Raw genomic sequence first — 23,856 nt, forward strand, 5'->3', positions numbered from 1 at the left:
TTTGACAATTATGTTTTCGTTATTTTACACAAAATAGTGTTATTGAATTGCTTCGAACCTCAATGCTTATCTGTTCACATTAGTATAAGTTATCTATTTGTTAATCTTAGATCTCTGCATGCTGTTGATTTAAGTTTGAAACACACATGCTTTTATTGTGCTGTTTGTACATTGTAATTGTTCTTTATACATTGCTTTTTTGTATTGTTTCCAAGGACCCCCTTCATCGGTCTTAATGGGTAAATCTCCTGGTTAAATAATAATACCTACAGCACCAACAGGCATTGGAAACAATCAAATATATCCAAGCGTATGTGTAAGTCATGCAAGGGCTAGAGACAGGAAAATCCCTCTGTCGTTTTTTTATTCTGCCACCTCCAACATGACATTACGAGGCAGCTACTGTAGGTGTCTCTCCAAAGAGGCTCACTGCTCCCCGCTGTACCGTCTGTCTAATGCAAGCTGATACCTCATTCACTCACGCGGCTATTTAAGAGACAGAGAATGTGTGATGCTGTCAATACAGTTTCAGAGAGAGAGAGAGAGAGAGAGAGAGAGAGAGAGAGAGAGAGAGAGAGAGAGAGCAGGCAGCGGCAGGCAGCAGGACTTGACTTCTACTCCAGGCAATTTAACAAGGTGGAAGCAGAGCACCGTGGTGCTCTGTGTTCTGTCCTCGGCTTTCCTGTACTCAAGTTAGGGGGTTTGTGTGTGGAAGGTAATGAAATGAGGTGTGATTAAATAAGCACTGTTGCTTCCTCCAGTGGCGGATTTGAGATGTAGTAGCTTGCAAGTAAAAAGTCATGTTTAGCTTTTGTGTTCTCATTTAATTTCTTTTTGGGTGGGGCAGGGAGGGGATGTTTCAAGTTTATTTTTCTTGAATTCATTTTGTTGGTTTTGTTTATCCGTGGTAAAGTGCTTCAGGGACAATGAAGACCACACGGAAATGTAGAGCACTCTTGGCTGTCAGTTTGAATCTGGTAGCTCTCTTTTTTTCCACCACTGCTTTCATCACCACTTACTGGTGCGAGGGGACTCAGAGGGTCCCCAAGCCAAACTGCAGCAAGGACAGGAAGCACAACTGCATTAACTACAGTGGGAATGACACCAACCAGAACCAAGTGCACTACAGCTGGGAGACTGGAGACGACAGGTTTCTGTTCAGGCATTTCCACACAGGCATCTGGTACTCCTGTGAGGAAAACATCAATGGTGGAGGTAAGAGTTCTTCTACCTGGCAGCATTTATCCACACAAAAACACTTTAGAAATACACTCCTTCCTTTAGGCCAGCTTGGATAAAGGTAACATTAAGTCCACTGCCTTTGAGCAGTTTTCAGATGTAATTGAGTTATTTCATTGCAGTTAGTCAAAGCTGTATTGTTACACATCTGTTATCGGAGCAAGTGGGGTGTAGATGAAAGTGGGCTTTTATTTATTTATTTATTTATTTATTTTACTGAATTTGAAAAGATATATACATGTTATAATACCCTATTAAAAAGTTTGCTTGTATGTGGCCAGAATGATTGTTCCTGATAAATGTATCATCTAGAGTAATGATCAGCGATATCTTAAGCCCGGTTTCTTTCCCTTGGAAAAGATCTGGAAATAGTGTGCCATTTTTTTTTTTTTTGTGGTAATATCCCACAAACAGCAATGTTATAACAAATTGCCATTATGCTGTATATGCAGGGTGAAAGCAGTTTGATAAAATTGTTAGAATAACTGGCAAGTAAGTTTTAGATCTGGGGGTAGATAAGGGATGGCCTGGGAATTGTAAGAATACCGGGGCTGGTGAGTTGGGAGTGAAAGATGAAAGGCAGTGGCTCAGGCATGTTGGAGCAGTGACCCAGAGAGCTGAAGGATGTGGGGTGGGTGTAACTAGGTGTATTCGAACTCCATTAATATATATATTCCTACGGCTAACTACAAATAAGGACCGAGTGTAAAGGCAATGATTTGTATACTGTTGTCACCTAAATAATCATCTCAACAATCTTGTGCAGCACTTGTTGAACTTTGATAAGAATGACTTTAGCCTCTGTTTGTTAACTTGGTTGCTTTGAACCTCATTTTAACAGCCTGCTGTGAGGTATTATCACTAAAAAACGTGGGTAAGCGCTTAGGAAAGCAATGCAAAATATATCACTAATTTTACTTTTGTTTAAAAAAAATAAAATAAATGCATGTAAAACATATCTGAACATTAACTATCGCTACTGTTTGTCTTACATTTTGCTCACAGTGAAAGATGGTGTGTGCAAAAAATCTTCAGCTAGCTTCAGCACCACAGGTGGGCGCTCCTAACTTTTAAAGTTGCATCAAACACAAAGCCCAGGCATAAATATTTTATTCAGATGTTAAGTGACAATCATAAACCCCTCTGCTACAAGCTGCTATTTTCTAGTGTAGTGATCTTTTAAAATATTCTTTGAAAATAATTGGATGCAGAAAACAATTCAAAAAGTGATTCTAAAGCGGCAGAATCCCACAATGTGTTTACATTCCCAAGTTGGTGCCTATCCACAACTACTGTATGAATTCACATTGATTAAGGCTTTGCTGGAAGTTGTGAATTGTACCATGAATAGTGGTAAGATATCAGTCGGGAATTGGGTGTTCATTTATACACAATTCTATTTGAATTATTAACCTATTAAGTGCCAAATCGATGTTTCTTTGGAAAAAAACCCCAGCAAAAGCTGTACTGACGTCATTTGATACATTACATTGAAACTTAAGGTTTACACTTTGCACAGTTGGAGTAAGTTATTGTAACAATATAGTTAGAGAAATAAAATAGCAGGTGGATTATTGGCACATAAGGGGTTAAGTATCCCCTTAGACTTGAGCTATGTTGGAAACGAGTTGAATTCCCAGTTTTGCATTAAACACTACGGAGGATGAGAAACCCTTCTCAGCAATGAATGAGTACTGGTAGACAATTTAACCCAGTAAAGAATAACTCCATTAGATTATAAGCATCAGCGGTGCCAGAGCTCCAGCAGGTATATACAGCATTAGATATTCAGACAGTCCCTACACATTCATTAGCTTTTTATTTCACATAGAGTGAATGATTTGTTGTCTGTTTTAAATGCACTTCCTGGCTGATTATATGACCACTTCTGGCTATTGGTAAATCCCAAATGAAATTTGCGCCTCAGAGCACCCTCTTTGTCATCTTTACATAGAACTAGGCCATTAATAATTCCAAAAAGCTTAATATGAATTTGCATGTAATTCCTATTGCAGAGAAAGTATTATTTTAGTCTGTCATTATCCTAGGCTTGTATAAAGTGTTATTACGTAAGAGAGCAATGTCTGTGTAATTTGGCAGCTACAATGGTTTCACAATCTTATAAACTTGGTTGTTGGTGTTGCAGTAGTGACCTGCTAATGGTTCTGCAATCGTTTAAGAGTAATGCACAGGTTTTATAATGGTATTGCAATATTTTTCTAACCTTTACATAAGCGTTGCTAATATAAAAACTAATTAAAAGTCAAACTGCAAAGCATACTCCTCTGTCTCTCCAAACCAAAAGCATTGACTGCTAAGCTCCTATCTAATTAATGTATCCCTATAAACCAACTACTGTTAAATAAAAATCAGGGTTACAAAATGTTTCAGCAGCTTGATTACTTACCACTTGAAAAACACAGCCCAAGACCATGAGCAATATCCCTCTTTGAAAACCCACACACTGCAATTTGAGTTATAAAGCTAACCTGCGCATTCCTTTCTTTTAAAATGTCAACGATATAATACACCGTCTCAAGTCATAAATGCTGTAAATCACGCACGCTTGTCATCTGAAAATGAGTCAGCTCCATCTGAACAATAACTCCTGAAGTCATATCAAATTTAAAATGTATTTTATATTTACGTGCACTGCTTTGGATGAGAAATTCAAGGGTCTTTGGGGAAATCCCAGGCCAATTCTAATCTGTCACACACTCCCACCTGCCCTAAAATATTTCCAAAACACTATGGGACAGTATGTTGGTAGTAGAAAAGGGGCAGTATAGTAAAGGAAATTGCACTGCAGTTTAACCAAGCCTGTTTACTACTAAGTATTTTTAGTGCAATGTTCGCTGAAAGGATAAAACTGCAATCAAAATTCTAAATCTATTAAATAGCTTTAGAATGCATACAGTACAATGACCCTAAATGACATTTCTGCTGTGTTTTTGTTTCTGGTTTAGTAACTTTGTAGTTAAATAATTATTTTTTTGTATTTTCTAAAAATAAATCTCAATGACAATTTGGAGTAAAGAGTTTTCAAAATCTAGTCCTAGGTGGGTCTTTTCATTAAATGAAATGGTTACAACCGCTATTGAAAAGTGGAGAAACTGGAATTTCCAAAGAAACACTGGGGACCTGTTCACAGGTTTATGTAACTGTGCAATGAGTCTGCGTACTGTACTACAGCTACAGAAATGAGAAAGGAGTGAGAAACGTCTTTAAATAATGATTACATGATAAACATGCAGGCTTCATGAGTTTTTTTTTTTTTCTTTTTAAACTAGATGTTGCTTTTGGCTCCGTTGACTGTTTTCGAACGCACTACGTTTGTTGCCATAAATACATACATGGTTACATTGACAGATGCGTAGGCTAATGGGTAAAATCGACTTCCATTAGAGAGAGTTAAACTAATAAGGATATCAAAAGTGAGAAATGAATGAGCAAACTGTCATACAATAACACACGCAAACAGTCCCCAATGCTCTTACTAATGAGCAATGTGTGCCTCTGTAGCAGATTATATAGACATACTGTATATAGGCAGATATACATAGAGGAATTATTATTATAGTACATGGTGAACGTTAACTTTCCTATAAACATCAGTGTTTTACAGTCTTAGTATACCCAATGGTGGCGCAAGAGCAGTCTATAACAAGACTAGGTGGGGCACGAGACCCGTGTAAAATAAGATTGCCAGGGTATAATCAGGTTGATAAAACTACTAACTTCGTTTTTTTCAAACAAACTCTAGCACCAGTGCATGAACACAACATCAATACCAAAACAAACAATAACGGCCTACAGATTTAAAGTTTTATCCAAAGAGTAGTGCAATAAGCAATATGAATTTGGTGAGAAATCATCCAAGTTTACCCTCCAAAAAACCCAATAGAATTTTATATTCTGTCCCATAACTTTGCAAAAATGATCATAAGTAATAGACACAAACCATTATATGCATTTTGTGGTTCTGATTTTATTTTTCTTGTAAATGACATTTGACGTGCTATAGCTAGTCACAAATGCACCAGGTGTACAAATTCTCCATATGTATAAATGGATTAGTCTTAGACTGACATGAGTGAATAACTTCAATGTAAAGAATTGAAATAAACTGACAAGGCAGATTGCCAAATGGATCAGTACATTAATATTTGAAGAAAAAAAACAAATAAAAACAGATTGATAAATTGATAGCCAGAAGAAATACTATAGAGATTTTAAATTTAAAAAAAAATTGAATAGACTTTGAAACTGCTTGAAAAGGTTACATGAACGATAGTATACAGGAGAGGAAATGAGGAAATGAGCAAGTGTTCTTAAATCCATCCCTAACTTCCAATACTTTTTGTTCCTGGGGGTGGCCGGGGTGGGGGGGGGGATTTTAGAACTCTAGTATTTCCATAACAATATGAAATACTACTGCATGTTAATTTAGTATCATCACCAAACTGAGGACAGCAATGGCATGAGCCAGTGGAAATTGTATTTATGTGGTACAATGGCTGTTTCTTGAATCCTGGTGCCGCCACCTTGCCGTTTGCATTTTATTTCACAGCAACAATACAACTCCTGATATTTTCATCAATACAAAAAGTGAGAAATTCCAAGAGTATCCATTACATGTCCACAATGGTTAAACATGCTGACCATGTGCTTCTAGAAATAAATGCCTTCACGCGTCCCTGGTTGGCACCAGGGCAGACAGCTGGAAAAGAATACAAATTGGCAAAATCCTTTTTGTTTGCTTGCACCTCAATATAGGACATGGAAATTAAGTGGGGTCACAATGAACAAAAAAGAATTATTACAAATAAAATAGAACATAGTGTTTCCTTCACTGTCGTTATTACCAGAGAGGAAACGCAACCAGATCTGAATTAAGCAGAATGCAGACTGCTGTGTGGAGAAGTCACTTTAGACAGGCTTGCAGACGTTTTTGATGTCTCTGAAGGTCACCTTGTATTAATGACAGTCAGGCCTCACGATCGATTCTCTTACCTCTTGTTGACATTAGAGACATCACTGGACCGCCCTTTATCTTTGTGCTGGAGTTATATTTTAACTGAGCTAAGACCACCAGAGCTCAATTCACTGACAGCCATGAAAGCCAGAAGACGTTCTACCAGCAGTAGTGTGGTTTGAACTTTTAACCTCATCCCGGAATCCAGAACAGCAGCGTATCACACAACACTGCCTGTTACAAAAGCGGAAAAATACAATAACAAAAAAAAGGCTTATTTAAAATGTTTGTCCAAAACTGCAGAGCCCATTGTTCTTCCACTGGTTTCACACAGTTGTCAGAACCATCTCCAATTCCCTGAGTACATAAAATGAAAGGGTAAGTGTAGGCACACTTATACTGAAATCCTGCTCCGTTCCGAGTGCATGAATAACACAGGAAAACATGAAAGTGCAAAGTGGGTTGTTTAAAACGGTAGTAGACTTTCAAATATGTTTGTCTAATTCTAATGTAATCCTGGTTACAGCCTCCTATAACCATAACACTGATATGATTTAATCATGAATAAGCTCAGATACAGCCAGAGTATTGAATGTGTCCTACAAGAATGCTTACTTGAAATTAATTCAATAGAAAATAATTCAGACACAGTTCTCTCTCTTTTTTTTTTTTTTTTTAGCACAGAACTTTACCTTTCTGCTGATGAGACTGGTATGTTGTGAGAGGAAATTGAAAAGAAAGGAAGAATTGAACCTGTACACTGCTTTTAATCTCCAATGGATATTCGGCATTGTGCAGAGGCATCAGATTGATTTACATGTACATAAAACATGTCGTCTTCATTCCCCTTCAGCTCCCAATTTGGTCACATCAGGTTCAATTGCTAACATAACCTGTTGCAGGCTATAGTGTATAAATCTGTCTATCTATCTATACTCTGTGTGCATTTCAGTGGATGCTTGGCTTGTATTCCCAGAAGAACCATTAACAGAATCGTGAGACCATGAGCAGACCACAAGCTTTACTAGCAAAGGCAATAAAATGAATTTGGTACGAATATTGCATAGCAATCTTTGTGCGGTCACATACAGGTTGTCAAATGTTGCTTCACACCAATGTGATACCATTTGCTGACTGTCAGTGCTGCTAGACACAATGGCCACTGCCCATGTTTGTTTACATACTTTGCAAGGTGGTTCTCGATATTAACAGCTAACCAGCTTGCCTCTGATCTATTTAGATGAAGTCCATCATTCTTATAAAATCTATTTTCCAGAAACGGTCCAAGTTATTAAACCCAGACCCTTTTGAGCACACCAGCCAGCTAGCCACGCATTTTACAGTTATAATTCTGCTGAACTTTTCATCCCCACAACCAATAACAGGTAATGGACCTGACAGAATAATTCGGCATCCTGACCTTTTTAGTTGTTTTGTTAATGAAGTCTTTCTGAACTTCAGATGTCCTGTTTCTTATGTCATTTGTACCTGCGTGTACAATGACCACAGACTCTTTTCCGATTTATTTAATAGTTTCCACACTACTGATTCAATGTCCTTAGTTTTTGCTCCAGGGAGGCAGGTAACCGTTCTGTTTATAGGGTCTTTACGGCTAAAATCACTACTAACAGAACCTCCCCCCTATTTCCAGACAACACATCACCAAGAAACACCCGGCATTGTTCTAGAAACAGTCAGAAAACATAATCTATCCGCATTGTTTAAAATACATCGCTGTAGCAGATACAGTCTTGGGCTTAACTGTATATTCTATTGGCCTAGTATATTCATACTGAAATCTGCTGAAAAGGGTAACAATCCTGGCCATCACTGTAATGATGGAATACTGACTATTAAATCTTGTTGATTCCCTCTAAATAAAAACCGTAGTGTGACCGACACCTCAATTTCCTAATGCGTCACCATATCTCAGTGTGCATCACAGATGGCTAGAGTGTGAAACAAATTCAGCGGAACATGCAACAGCAATACGGTACAGCTGACTGCGCATAGCACTAGCTAGAATTCCAAAACGTGCCATATGCAGACAGATCTTTTTATAATAACATTGTCAGCCTGCCCTGGTCTTTAAAATAAGCACACCCTTTTCTATTATTCCATTTACAGCACAATATACGTTTCTATAGCTATACTTTATAACGGCTTTATATTATTGACTTAATGTAGGCACAGGTGACATTTTGCATGAACTGGTTTACAGGAAGGTCGTTGTCAGTAATGTTCTGTTTCCCCAGTATTAGCGGTTTGGATTGAGGCAAGAGTTACAGTAGGATAATAAAAAGAAAAGATGCAAATGACTTAATAGATGAAACTTGAGTCACCTAGTTAGTAATACTGTTTACTATATGGTGTCATTGTTTACTACAGTACTAATGCATACCTTACAGTGGACTTCACTACTGTTATTAATAATGAGCTATTCAGTACAATTAATACATAGAATTAATCGGGTTACTGTCCCAGGTTATTCATTTTTTGAACTGTTAACATTAACACTAAATAGAGCACTACCTGTTCATATTGTAATTATCTATCGACCACCTAAGTCAAACATGTTATTTTTAGCTGAATTTAGTGACTTGCTGTCTTCATTGACAGTCCATTATAATAGGATTCTTCTACTGGGTGATTTTAACCTACGTGTTGATACAGAGTCTGACTCCACATCTGTGGAATTTGAGGTTACTGAATTCCTTAGATTAGATTATATCCAGCATGTAAAAGGTCCCATGCACAATCGTGATCGTACTTTGGCAATCTCTCGTGGTTTAGTTGTTAAAAATGTATAAACTACATATCTCTCAGTTTCTGCCCATCTTGCTATTCTTTTTGAGGTCAGCATACCAGTAACTACAAAATCCATGGAACGTACACTTAAATCTCATTAATTCCTTAACTGCTGGTAAATTTCCTGATATACTGAGTTTATTATCGGCCCCGGAGCGCTTATCTGTAGATGAGATGGTGAACACCTCATTGACTGTCGTCTTAGATGTTGTAGCGTCAGTCAAAACTCGGAGGGTATGGGTTTTTTTTTTTTTTTTAATAAAAGCTCACCGTGGTTTAATGATGCTACTTGCAAATTGAAATATTAGGGTCGGAAATTAAAACAGAGATTAATTAATTATTCTCCAAATAGTTCAAATCACTTCTAAAAATAAAATACTACACATTAGAAATCCACAAACATAAGCTATAAAGGAGGCTTGTTACACAGTATTATCTATTAGTGCCTCTAAGGCTACTATGGAGGTCTTTTCTTTGATTGCCATTCAAGAGCTGACAGCTCCGATGTAGCACATGAGAACTACTACATGTTCTCTGACCCCATTCCTACAAAATAATTAGACGTTCTTTGGAGCTCTTCTTACCCACATTTTAAAATGCTCAAGAAACACAACTTGGATCCTAAACTCATTAATAACTACAGGCCCATCTCCAATCTTCCATTCTTAGACAAGGTTTTAAAGAGGGTTGCATTTCAAGTACAAAGTTTAACTGTTAATGGTGTATCTGAGAAACTTCAGTCCGGATTTCGTGCTACACATAGTACAGAGACAGCCCTTGTCAAAGTTGTAAATGACCTACTGATAAGCTCTGACTTGGGCTTTCCATCAGTTCTAATTCTTCTTGATCCAAGTGCTGCTTTTGACACTTATTAAATCGGTCAAATACTTAGTGGGACTGTCTGGCCTGGTTTCAGTCTAACCTCCCTGATAGGTATCAGTTTGTCTATTGGGGAGGAAAAATCACCATTGACCGAAGTTGATTGCAGTGTTCCACAAGGTTCTATTTTGGGTCCATTGCTATTTTCGTTATATATGTTACCATTGGGTGATATCGTTAGGAAACATGGTGTGAACTTCCACTGCTGTGCAGATGATACACAGCTGGTGATACTTCTGTCTGGGTGTTACTTGCTGCTTGCTGATATCAAGTGTTTGTCTCAAAAATTCCTAATGTTGAAGTCAGAGGTTATGTTTGTAGGCTCCCATAACCAAATCAGAAATGTAGGATTGCATGAGTTTGACCCTAGCAGTCTTTTATCAAATCCTAAAACAGAAATAAAAAATTGGGGGGGTTATTGTTGATCCTGATTTATCATTTGAGTCTCAAATTAGGGAAGTTTCTAACGTATCCTCGAGACACGAGACCTATTATCTCCTTATCTGATGCCGAGAGACTAACACATGCCTTTGTTTCTTCAATAATTGATTCATGTAATGCGCTTCTCTCTAGTATACCAAAACGTGCTGTGCCCCGCCTACAGCTTGTTCAGAATACAGCTGCTAGGATTTTCACTGAAACTAAAAAAAAAAATGAGCATATCACCCCTGTTTTAGCCTCTTTGCGCTGGCTCTCTGTTCAATATAGAACTGATTTTAAAATCTTATTTACCTATAAATCCTTGAATGAAGCAAGAGCTACTGACTGCGTGTCTCCCAAATCACACTCTTACATTACAGGAAGCAGGGCTGCCCATTGTTCCCAGGGTCAATAAAATCAATACGGGAGGTAGGGCCCCTAAACTATAGAATGCACTACCTCCATGTGTTAAAGCTGGGTTTGTGTATTTTTAAGTCTAAACTTTTAAAACATTTTTTTTTTAAAACTGGCATTTCTTAGTGGTTTTAATGCAACACGATTGCTAGCTTGTTTATTATTATTTGTATATTTTGTATTATGTATTTCTGTACAATGCCTTGTAATACTTCTGTATGAAAGGCACTATATAAATGAAATAAAAAAATAAAAAAATCAATAAATAAATTAGGCATGTATTACATGGTTTACAGTTAAATTGCTGATTTCCTTGCCTCCTCCCATGTCGAGGACAGGGTCCAGGGAGATGCAGGTTTTTCAATGCATAACCCTGGAGTCCTCTGCTGCTCCCCTGGAAGAAAAGGTGTTCTCAACAACTTGGAGTGTGTCTGTGACTACATTTAATTCTGTCTGATTCCACCTTAATTCCTCCAATAAACTGAATCCCAAACCATTTGCACAGATTGAAGCCTTCATAAATCCATTAATTTAGCAAGAACATTTATGTGCAAGGAAGACTTCAAGGAGTGAGAATAGAAGCGGTAAGAGGATCAAATGAGCTCTTTGCTCTTAATTCTCATCAGCTCTTTTTTATGGGGGTTCAGGAAGGAAAAATGCACCCGATTTAAAGTTATCAAAACAAAAATAAACAACTCTGACATTTAATTGGAAGCAAGTCTGTGTAATAGCTCAGGGTTCATTAATATCATTACCAAACTTAACTATCCAGTGTTCATTTTTCATAATCGATAATTACATTTTTGTTAATTTCAAAACATTACCCCAAATTGCCTGCATTTCAAATTAAGATTCTCAAAGTATTCAATAATTGTTGAATACTTTAAAAGACAATATTACTGTTCTTTCTTTTATATATGGTGTTATATTCCTTTGTCAATTAATCAGGTAAAACTGATATCAAAATGATTTAAAAAAAATTATATGAATAAATAGACAGGTCAAAAGGCACTTTGTAACAAACCAGGCACTTAAAAAAGCAAATAAATAAATGCATACCTTACAGTTTTAGGGATGAGAGATTCAGGTTAAAGTTCATGACTGGGTCAGGCATTTCCGCAATTCATTACAAAAAAGTGGAAGTTCAACAGAAGGGATATATAGATTATATATCGTTTTTGTTCACAAAGGTTTCCAGTTATGTACGGTACTAGAGGAAGCTGCTCCAGATATGGCTAATGTGGCCCATTCTTGTGGTGGTGTCTGCTGTCTCTACAAACAAGACGTCCTGCTAAACACAGTAATGAGCTGTGTGCTTAGCCATGACTGAAGAAAACACGGACGTGTCTGCCCTGAAGAAGCCAAGAAGGAATTGCAATGTTACAAGCAACTCTCTGTCTCCATGCTACTGGCAACTTGTCCCCATGACCCTGATAAACCAAGAAAAATGGCCAATTATTCAATGCAATCACATGTCGATTAAGAACTGGAAATGTGAGATGAGCCGTCTATACCAGTGACTGGAAATTCGTCATCAACCATTTTCCCTGCAAGGAAACAATGGTAACGCTTGGATCACAAATAAGTATCTCATTATTTAATTAATTTAACAAACAGTCGATATGCCATGCATGTGTCTTTTTATCATTAGACTTCCATTTGAGCGCATTTTTCAGATGTATGTTTTTTGAGCCTTGGTAGTTTCCTGCTCCATGTTTTGTGACTTATTGCACCACTGGGTTACACGTGTAGAGGTAGTAATGAGACTAGGGACAGGCACAATACGGCCCTAACTAATGTGGTTTATCTCATATCCTGCACACCTTTATATTCTTGTTGCCTTGTGTCTTCTCAGGTGAGAAATGCAGAAGCTTTATTGATTTGGCCCCAGCGTCTGAGAGGGGTGAGTATGGGTTAAGCCGGCTATCAGGCTTGTTTGACAAGGGACGTTGGAACCTGTGCAAATAACAGATTAGTTATCCTTGTCAGGTAGCAGTTATTCAATGTACTGTATTATTATATGGGACTGAGTGCTGGATTCAGAGTATGAGTCCAATCTCAATTTCATTATTGTCCAATATATGCATTATATGTGCATGGCAATGAATCCTAAATGGCTAACCCTACTGAATATAGTGTATGTTTTTTAAACTCGGGGCTTCAGAGGTTAAGTTCAGGAAACAGGCTTGCAGGACGCATAACATGAACATATTTTTGTGTGATATTTGGCAGAGATTTAAAATAAATAAATAAATAAATTGGAAACGTGTCAGAACCATATAGTTGTTCTTATAAATTAGTAGAGTTTATAATGGCCATGACAGTGGAGCTCAAACTGACACTGTAAAAGAACAAAACTAATGAGCACAGCAGTGTCTTTAATAGCCTGCCATGGAATAAGTGTTTTCCCCTGATGTGTAACCAGTCTTGTCTGGTAGCAAATCTCAATCTAATCTAAAGTGAAAGAGACTGTACTGTGTCTCTCAAACCACTGCAATGACAGTGGAGAAACTGAAACATTATTGTCAGTCTGTGCATCTCCTTTCATATGCTATTGTCAATCCAGAAACATGTTTTTTTTTTTTTTCAGGTGTACAATTGAATGGTTGTGCATTGGTAGTAACAAGATAACATGCCTTGTGGGATGCCTACAAACATCACGTTAAAATATTAAAAGAGCAGACGATTGTCTATGAATGGGTACAAATAGTATTCCAGGGGTAGTTAAAACATATTATTTAACTATGTTGAGAATACCAGACAGCAGGCGGTGTATTATAAGTAAGCAACAAGACACGACAGGGTGTGAGATATACTCTAATATCCACACGCCCCGGGTGCATTAAGTCGCAAGGCGAAAAAAAAAAAAAAAAACCCTGTAAAAACATGTTTTAATTAACAAAAAAGTAATTTTTGTTAAATATCCTTCCATCTCCGCCTGACCTTAGAAAAAATAGTTCCTTAAAACATAAAAAAATAAAACAAAAAATGCATTAATTAAATAATAATTTCAGATGTTGAATTGAACATTGCCACTGAAAGTGCAGTTTTGGTTCATTACACTTCTTGTAATTCTTGGTTTATTCGTTAGTAAAATATTACTGCCCATTTTCATCATGATACAGCACAAATGAGTCTGCCTTTAAATCACACAGCACAAAGCAACCCGTTACTTATTAAACTGACTTTGCAGAAGGCATGATACCATCGTACCTGGACACATTTAAAAGGTACGGCAGGAACTGTCGAGATGAATTTATAAATGTTCAGCATCAGATCACACAGCTGCGCAGGGGGTGGGTTCGGTGGCAGCAGGCAGGCAGACCGAAGAATGTACAGCGGGAGCAACGGCAACAAAACATCTTTTAACCCCAAAGTCACCTTTAAGAGGGACCCAAATCTTTTGTGAAAAGCTGAAAGTTTAAGAGATATTTTTAAACTGTTTATTTTCAAAATGGTATAGGGAAACGCTGTAGTTCAGGGAGAGGTAATAGCGATCAGAATGGCAAATTTTGAATTTATTTCAATACTTTTGCTTTTTTTCACTACTTTAATTATCATTGGTGTCAGATTCATTCAATATCTCATGTACACTTCGGTTTCCCAAAAGTTCAACATTTACATAAATCTTGTCGTCGTCAGTCATGTTTATTGCTATAAATTCCAATATGTTTGCCGTTCTTGTTTTTAAATGCTAGGTGTATGGATATCTGCCAGTGATTTGCCCGTTTTTGAAAAAAGTGCCGACCCATGGTGATATGCTGTAATATCAACACCCCCATGAGACCCGTTTTGACCAATCAGGGTAGAGTATTTAAAATCTGCATTTTATACTGCTGTATAATTCCGTCAAGGGGCTCTGAAGGAGGAATGCAGAAACAAGTTAAGCTTGTGTTGAATTTCAGTCATAAATAGTCTGTATGCCGAAGTGGAGACTAAAGCCCTGTTCACACTTGTACCAGTACAAAACCACTTACTGTCCTAACTCACTTTTCAATACCGGTACAGTACTAATACAGTTGCAATATACCTGTCCACATTCATGTATGTTTAAATCGACAGTGTTCGGGTTCTGAACTTGTTTCCATGACGACTGATGTCACATCTGTTAGAAATGGATCAGCTGTTATGTAATACGACATGTTTTGCCATCCTGTCCATGTACAGTATTTTGTTTTGGTGTTAAATCATTAATAGATGAGCAGAATGTAAATGGATGAGACTAACAAAAAGGCAAAAACAATTAACCGTCTTTAAAAGCCTGAGCTTGCAAAGACAGCGGGCATGCATTACGGCTTCGGGAATAAGTTTTTCTTTATGGTAGTTTTTAAAAAAGTCTTAAATGGCAAAAGCTATGCTAACACTGCTTTGGGAAACCCCCCTAGCACCACAAACCAGGCCAGCTTTTTAAAGTAATGTTATTTGAAGGGGTGAGGCGAAATGTTTCACAAAAACTTGCGCAGTCTAAAATATTCCTGTCCTAGTTTTCATTCAGTAACACACAGACAGAGCCAGTATATTAAGAATGAGTTTTAAAAATATTCTTCCATCAACCCCAGGTGAATGAGGTATCTCAGTTCTGTTTGCTAAGTTCTCTTCATCTATTTAAGGTGCTGTATTAAAAGCTATCTTTTTTTTATGCAAATAATTCCTTTTGCCTGAGTTCTGAAACAATCTGTCAGTATCTCTCTGACAGAGCAGGTTGCCCCCGGCAACGACTAGTACAGTACTAAAGCCCTCTAGGCCAATACAGTATAGTCATTCAATTGAATTTCAGAAATAATATAAAATTAATAGAATACAAGGCTCTGGACAAGCCCAACTCAAATTCAAGGTGAGAAACGATGTTCCAGCTATATGGCCTTCACCCGGGGAGCCGATTTGTGAAAGGAAAAAGAGCTTCAGCAACCAGGCAGCACAAACCTTGCGTTCTTTAGCTGACAGTGTCTAAAGAGCACTCAAGGCCCTTAACATTATTTTTACTTTTTTTTATATATATTTTACCAACCAGAGCCTTCAACTGTTTTAATCAGTCTCTCATTTCAGCAGCTGTTCAATAAACTCCAAAGTGACTCACAGCTGAATAGATGTTTGACAGTGCCAGGTAGCAACCGAACAGTACAGGGTCTGTCAGCCACTCTATTGAATGGCTGTAATGCAAGGCTAGTCCTAGACGGAAGACTTTCTGGCCAGTCAATATAATCTAATTTGTTAACTCTCCAGTAATTCCTGGGCATTGACTGAACTCAAGACAGGAGGCCAGGCCCTTGATTTATACTTGTTTCTGTACTGCCATTGACATATCAGTTTTTTTTTTTTCTCAATAAGACCATATTTATTATCATAAGAATATACTTTAATGATATCATGTTTGCAAATAGAGGCATTTTTTTTTTACATGAAAACAGTAGAGCTACACTAGAAAAATGAGACTTTATCTAAATGAGAAATGCACACTTCATTTGAAAAGCCATGCTATTTTCACACATTTTAAACTGTAGCATTTTTAGCAGTGGAGAAATGTGATATGGTCAGATGAATCATCCTTCACCATGTTCTCGACAAATGAATGAGTGCACGTGTGGCGCCATCCTAAAGAACTCTACAGCCCTGAGTGCTTGGTTCCAACAGTGAAGGGTTCTGGTGGTTCTGTAATGTTGTGGGGCGCATTTTCCTGGCATGGTTTCGGTGCACTCATTCCCACTGATGTTATCCGTATGTCATGTCCTTCTCAGTCACCAAAAATGAACCCAATCGAGCATTTATGGGATATTCTCCAATGACTCCTGAGACAGCGTTTTCCACCTCCATCAACCAGGCTTGAGTTGATTGACTTTCCCGTGGAAGGATGGTGCCGCATCCCTCCTGCAGAATTCCAGAGGCTGGTAGACTCTGCCACGGTGCATACAGGCCGTACTGGCTGCACGTTGTGGCCCAACGCCCTATTAAGTGACTTTACATTTGAGTTTCCATTTTTTTGCCCACTACATATATTGCTCTAATTATATATTTAGACACCGACTCCATATTGAAAGTCACCCAAATAGAAGCCAGAGTAGGACATCTGCATGCTTCTAGTATGAATAAATGTTATCAGCTGACTGAATAGCAATGGCCATCATCTTTGCCTATTTTCATCCTTCAATGCTAAAAAAAAAACAAACAAAAAAAACACTTTTTTTACTAAGATAAGAGTCGGCATGTTTGTTACACAGTAACCGAGCCAAGTCGACATAGACTGGATCTCACTAAAATGGTAATTTATGCAGCCCTTGCTGAGAATTGTGACTAGAAAACAGACAGTAAAGACAGTAAAGTAGTAAAGACTTAACATGGGGTTCCCAAACTTTCGTGGCTCAAGGCCCCCCCTTGACTGAGGATCAACACCTGAATTTTTTATTTTGATACCCTTTGTGAAAGAGCTTGATTGTTTGTACCAGAAGTACTACTGTTTTCATTGTACTCCGTCATTTCTCTACTATCTGAGTTTCATGAAACAAACTTGGTTTTAACTTTTCTAAAACATTTTTGTCCAACAGCTAAGTAGATAGCTAGCTATTTTTTTTTTTTTTTTTTTTTTTACTTTTTTACACAGTCAACAATGTTGACTTGATAGTTCAGCCTTGAGGTCAAGTACAGATCTCTGCAGGAATAGTTACCAAACTTTTATTTTGCCGCTTGCTGAAGTTCAAACCCTGTTTAATCCAATCTCAATCCTTCATTGAATCTTGGGGTCAGGAAGAATGGGATATCGAAACATGTGCTGTCTTCTGTTGCAGGTGTCCTTTGGCTGTCAGTAGTGTCTGAAGTGCTGTACATCATGCTGCTGGTCGTCGGATTCAGTCTAATGTGCCTAGAGCTCTTTCACTCCAGCAATGTGATAGATGGGCTGAAGTTGAATGCCTTTGCAGCTGTGTTCACAGTGCTTTCAGGTACTTGACTTCTTTTTTTGTGGTAACACTTCAGGTTAAGGATCCATCATAAATAATCTATGAAGGAGGCTTCAGCCTAAACATTTATCTTTTGGTGTTTCTTCTATAACTTTTAAACACTCGATCATAAGATAATGAAATGAAAAGGTTAGGTAAAAAAAAAAAAAAAGATCTACAAATCTTTGTAACATTATGAGGTGGTTCCTCAGACTTCTGTAGCCTGATTCAAGATGTGAGCTAAATGCTCTTCAACTGTACTTGAATTCAAGAGTCTATCATCCACTGCATTCTCAGTCACCTTTTCAAAACATGATATTGCACAGTATATATAAATTGTGGATAGAGGGCTGTGGATTGTGACTTATAGTTGTAATTGTGTACTTCAAAAACATAAGAAACCTTTAATGTGTGTTTTAAGCGTTGCAAATGCCATTCGATGTAATTGGCTGTAACTCCAGTTATTTTAATTTGGCTTTGGACTAAATCTGCCATGACAGTGCTACTTTAAGACAGAAACATGAGGTGCTGATGTCATGACTTGACACAACAGGCCACTGTTACTCAACAACATATGAGTAATCCTGAATTGATTTCTTCGGCATGCTTGCCCTGAAAAGTAGTCTGCAAACCTCTTAAAGCATTTTAAAGCCCATTGCCTTAAATAGTACGTTTCTACTATGTACATTTGACTTCATGTTGCACTGATTACATGAGTAGAAGGCTTTTTTATGCCATTACTAATCTAAAGAAATACACACACACACACACACACACACACACACACACACACACACACACACACACACACACACACACACACACACACATTTTCGTATCTTTTTGTTAGATGTTTGGTGTCAAAAGCAATGTAAAATCTGAATGCTGTGATTAATAGGCATGATTGACTGAGACAACGAGGTAGATAGCAGAACCTGCTATGCAATCTGATGTTTGCTAAGATACAAGGTTGTTTAATTTGAGCCACAGTTAGAAGATTATGAAAAGTAATCCTCTGCTGACAGGATCAAATTAGAAATTAAATTAAATCTGAATCTAATTCGGCATTGTATCTTGGGAGTCTGTGCACATGACTGGCTGACTAATAAATATGCACACAGAAATATGTATCCAGTATAAAATTGGGAATAGTGTAGTAACCTGTGCAGAATTGTATTGTGGCTACTTTCAGCAAGCACACATTTAATCAAAGTGTTTGTCTAATGTTTTGTGATTTAAGTTAAGGATGCTTTTCCTTCAGGTTTACCATGGTATTTTCAACTTGTTACGCTTTTCCAATGTTCATACCATAAATGACCTTGTTTTTTTTACCATACTTTTCTGTGCTTTACCATGCTTGACATGACCAAACCATGGTATAATAAGCAACTCCATCTGATCGCTGAAGAACACACACTAGACAACTAGACCCTGCTGTCTTTAACGACATGGGGCCAACCCAACTCCAACACAATATTCTGTGTTGCAAGGATCTAGGTGATAGAGTGTGGTCATTTTGGGACATTAGAGTTTGATTTATTGACGAAAAGGAACCCTTCAGCAAGAACTGGCAAAAGAATACAGCGGTCCCGATTAGTGAGGTGGTCCAAATATATATATATATATATACACGCGCTGTCATAAGCATAAGCTTTTTTTTTTAGGTAATAAGTGTACTGTTTTTCTTTCTTTATTTCTGGTCTTTACAGGACTCCTAGGAATGGTGGCCCACATGATGTACACTCAGGTATTCCAGGTGACAGTCAGCCTTGGGCCAGAGGACTGGAGACCCCACACTTGGGACTACGGTTGGTCGTTCTGGTACGCATTCCTATTCAAAAGTGTTTATTTACCAAGATGAGACCTTCAGCAAACTCTCCTCCTTCTCCAGCATAAACAAGGAATAAACAAAACTCTCCAGCCTCTGTACTGATTCCTAATTAGCTGTTAACTAAGTCCCATTTTGAATGTATTACCTCATTAACTTTGGCAATCTTTTCCAGCATTCGTTGCTGATTGTTGGCTACCAAACTCGTGAGTTTCGTGCAGGATGTGTTGTTCATGAGTGTCAGCACTTTTTCTCAAAAGTGTTGCTAATTAGGAGTTCATGTAATCTCATGTAGGAGGCATCACTAGCTCATAGCATAGCGCACAATTGACTTTTTTTTGTGAGTGCTCATCCATTATACAAATGTACCATATTGATTGCATAGTAAAAGCTTGGTAAAGCATAGCTAACCATTGTAACTCCCACAGAAGGACATGATAAAGCACTGAAAAACTGCAAAATCACAGTGCAAATTTACTGTGGTAATCATTTAGAGATATATCGAATTTGTTCATCTCTCAGTTGGGGAAATGTTTTTGAAATGTAGTTTCCTTCTTTTGCACTGTCTCAACTGTTGCATAATTTTTAATGTTGTTTTTAGAAACTGAAAACCTGTTTTCGCTATGACTATTCATTTTTCTCTCTCTCTCGCTGTCTCTATCGAAGGGTCTCTTTTGTCTAATACTGATTCATATCAACACAGAAAAGGACTTACAAACTGTTTTGTAAATTTCAGTCTTTTTAGGTTAGGTCACTCAGTTCCAGTTTTAATGTCTTTTTGGAGTAATCTCCTGTCTGAACCATGGGAGAAAGCATTGAGATTGTCTTACACTTGAGTGTTTTAAAATTGACCTGAGAACCCATACCTGTCCCAAAGCCAAACACACATTCAAAAAAAGTCTTAGACATTGGAACTAAAGTCTTAGGAAGTATTGGTACAGTGGCAATGTCAACAGAAGGTCATTTACAAACTGAATAAATTCCTTCCAAAGACAGCAATTAGCTACTTTCTGAAGCTATTGCCAAGTGTCTTTTCAAATAGTTTCCAAAGCAACATAAACCTTTCTATGTTCCCTGTTTTGGGGAAATAAAGATATGTTCATCTGAAAATTGCAGTATTTTTTTTAAGGTTGCTTTTTTTTTTTTTTTTTTTTTTTTTTTTTTTTTACATTTTACAAAACCACTGTTACCAGGCAGTGAGAAAAAAAAATAAATAAATAAATCTGTTGCTGTGGAAACAAGGTCCAACTAAAATTTTAACCCCTAGGGTGCTGTTGCCATAGCCAACATAAAACTAATGAAATACAGGGACAATGGTAAAATGAAAGCTATGTTAGAACTTTTGGAAGGAAACATTAAAGTTGGATGCGGTGGATCACTGAGTGGAATCTTGAAGAGGCATGGGACCACTAATCCCGTCACAAAGGCAGCATCACTTAATTCCCACGTTTTCAAAAGCACAAAAATAGTCGCTTTAAGAGACTGGATATCATTTAATTTCAAAACCCCATCTTTTTAATACGATTGCTAAAAACTATGCTGAAAATGTCAGCTCAATTGCTGTTCTTCATAAACATTATCATCATTTAAGGATTTCTGTTGTGCTTTTTTGATCTACAGTGTATTAGCAAGTATTGGGGGGGGGTGAGGAGGAAGCATGTGACTTGTGTGCTTAAAGCTTAAACTACCATCTGGTGGCTTTTTTTTTTTTTTTTTAAGGAATATGTTAAGACGACCTGGTTTCTAATGTTGTAGATTGTAAAGAATGCAGAACTTCAGTGGTAAATGGACTCTGTATCTAAAATTGACCATGATGGCAGAACAGTGCTGCTTTGTGATGAGTGCTGAATTGTGAAGGCTCTAAAGGTTGTGATGGTGTATAATTGATAATACATAACAGTGCCATCTCATGAATTGCTGATTGTTTAAGACGTCTTGGTACTAAAATGAATGTGCTGCACATGTCAGTTATTTCTGCCTTGTCGGAGGTGAGAATAAATGATGCATGCCACATTGAAATCAAAGTAGAAAGGAAAATGAAGTTCGATGTCTATAGATATTGCTCAATTGGAAGCAAATAACCTTTCTGTTATGCTATTTGGACGCTAATCTATGAAACCTTGTGAAACGGTGCACTATTCCGACAGCCCTGGAAATGCTATTTATGTGGCTGAATTACTGCAGCTGCTCTATCGGCATCTATTACAACAAGCTAGAATTGCTTCATTTCTCCTTAGCCATCTAGTGGGTTACGAGCCTGGCACCGGCCATCTCTTTTAAATCAGACAACAGAAGCACATCACTGAAGCTTCCTCCTCTTTGTTGTTAATGTTTGGTAGCATAGACACTCAGGGTAGCAAGGCACATCCTTATTATTCTGAGTTGATATTATATTTACTAACCATTAACGATAATGCAAACAACTGTTGATGCTCTAAAATGTGGTATACTAGTCTGCAGATCTGTTGCAAGGCCCATGGATGAAAAACACCTGTTAATTTTGTAAACAACCTTAGTATTAAAAGGAATGCAGAATTCTAGAACAGTCAGTTATAACTTACCACTGTGTCCCCCTTTTATTTATTTATTTATTTTTACCTCCACAGCTTGGCCTGGGGTTCATTCACCTGCTGCATGGCAGCCTCTGTCACCACCCTGAACTCGTACACAAAGACAGTCATCGAGTTCCGTCACAAGCGCAAGATGTTCGAGCAGGGCCTCCGCGAGGAACAGACGTTCATTGACCAGGAGGCCTTCAACTACTTCCAGGACCGCTCTGTGCGGTCTGTCTCCAGCTCTGTCGAAGTCTTTCCAGGGCCAGCAGGCAGCAGTGGGGGCAAGGCGCTGGTCCCCTCAGGCTCAATGGACATGGGAGAGATCCGTGAGTCGCTGGGAGAGGAGCAATGCTGAGACAGATACATCTCCTGGGAAATGTGAGCAAGGAGTGGAGCCACGCTGCCTTTTGACCCGTCGATCAAACACCTACTCCAGAAGCTAATTCAAATGCACAATGTGACTAGTAACAATCTGTTAAGTGGTAGTGAAAAACGTAAAACTCAGCAGGAAGGCTCTCTGAAAAGGCCAGGTTCAACGCTGTATAGCAGTAACAGTCACATGACCTGCAAACCATCAAAGCTTTCGCATTTGATCTCGTTTCCAGGGTAGCTCAATTTGGACTTGCCTGTACTTTTGTTATTTCAAACTAAATTGAGGCAGGAAGTGGTTGACTATAGCACAGCAGCCCCTTTTTATTTTGTGGCCATTTCAGTTACAGTTTACAGAGAGCATTGTTTTTTGACAACCATAAAACAAACATTCCAGTTCAGACCAGGGGACTATCACATGCTGGTCACCATGAGTAAGTGTATAGTTGTCATGTACTGTGAAGCAGTTGAAATAATTAATATACGTGCAGTTATGACTATTAGAAATTAGACAACATGTTCGCTTTAAACAAAACACATGAATTTTGCCTTATACAAATGTTCTAATAAAATCAAACCTGTAGTTTCAATATTTAACACTGTACAGTGATTTGCAGTTGTTACAAAATATGACAGATCACAAATGCGTTTTAAATAGCTTTTGTTAATGTATATCGGGTGATCTTCCTTATTTACGGTATTACATTGTCAGTATAGAGAACATTTAAGTATGCAGACAGAATCTACAGTGTTTTGCTGGACTTGCTCTTTGTGATGTTCATAAGATGTCAACGTTTGTCCAACAAGCACAAGGCTCTTCTCTATTTATCCATTCTTGGAACTGTATTGAAAATAAATAAAAAAAAGATGTGTAAAATGAGTTTACGTCATTTAATTAAAAGCCTTGCTAATGAAAAGTACAGAATAATGGAGAAGGTTACAATTGCGTAAACTAGTTGATTTGTCTTTTCTACAAAGTAGGTGTACGATTGCCTCTACAGCTCCAACTACACAGGCAGAAATGATTATTGTTCTGTCTTAATCATGTTTTGGTCTTTCATTCCCTGCATTATCATTGAAACCCTCTAGGGGGTGCTTTATATTCCATGTGCAACAGGGACACCTGATGGAATGAGCAAGGGCTTCACTTCCCTGTCATAAACGCTCCTTGCTGCTTTAGTAAAACAAGTTAACAATTCTGCTTTTCTTGCTCAGTCTTTTGAGTTTTCATGGGATTGTTTTTTACATCATATAAATCAGTGTTATTTATAACTGATAAACATGCAGAAAGTGCGGCCGGCTGTTTTAAGCTTTTAATCTATCAAGAGTTTGTGACATTTCCACAATAATCTCTTTAGCAGTGCAATAAATCTGTAAACAATATTTTCCTCAGCAATGTCCATTACATTCTGAGGCCAGGGACCCAGATACTATACAGTA

General features: G+C 37.8%; 1 protein-coding gene across 1 annotated transcript; it reads left to right on the plus strand.

The window, feature by feature from the left end:
* The first annotated feature begins 524 nt into the window (after positions 1–524).
* On the plus strand, positions 525–23,293 carry LOC121300472 (germ cell-specific gene 1-like protein). The gene is made up of 5 exons (XM_041229046.1): positions 525–1,215; positions 12,591–12,638; positions 17,515–17,667; positions 19,374–19,485; positions 22,099–23,293. Exons 1-5 carry the CDS (start codon positions 927–929, stop codon positions 22,400–22,402), a joined length of 906 nt encoding a protein of 301 aa, XP_041084980.1. The 5' UTR covers positions 525–926; the 3' UTR covers positions 22,403–23,293.
* The last annotated feature ends 563 nt before the right edge of the window (positions 23,294–23,856 follow it).

Source organism: Polyodon spathula, chromosome 26 (assembly GCF_017654505.1).
Source record: "Polyodon spathula isolate WHYD16114869_AA chromosome 26, ASM1765450v1, whole genome shotgun sequence".
Classification (NCBI taxonomy): Eukaryota; Metazoa; Chordata; class Actinopteri; order Acipenseriformes; family Polyodontidae; genus Polyodon; species Polyodon spathula.

Excerpts from the sequence above, each read along its gene's own strand:
- LOC121300472 (XM_041229046.1), top strand. The coding sequence starts at position 927 with ATGAAGACCACACGGAAATGTAGAGCACTCTTGGCTGTCAGTTTGAAT. Across the intron at positions 1,216-12,590 it reads GGAAAACATCAATGGTGGAG|GTGAGAAATGCAGAAGCTTT; the intron begins GTAAGAGTTCTT and ends GTGTCTTCTCAG. Across the intron at positions 12,639-17,514 it reads GGCCCCAGCGTCTGAGAGGG|GTGTCCTTTGGCTGTCAGTA; the intron begins GTGAGTATGGGT and ends CTTCTGTTGCAG.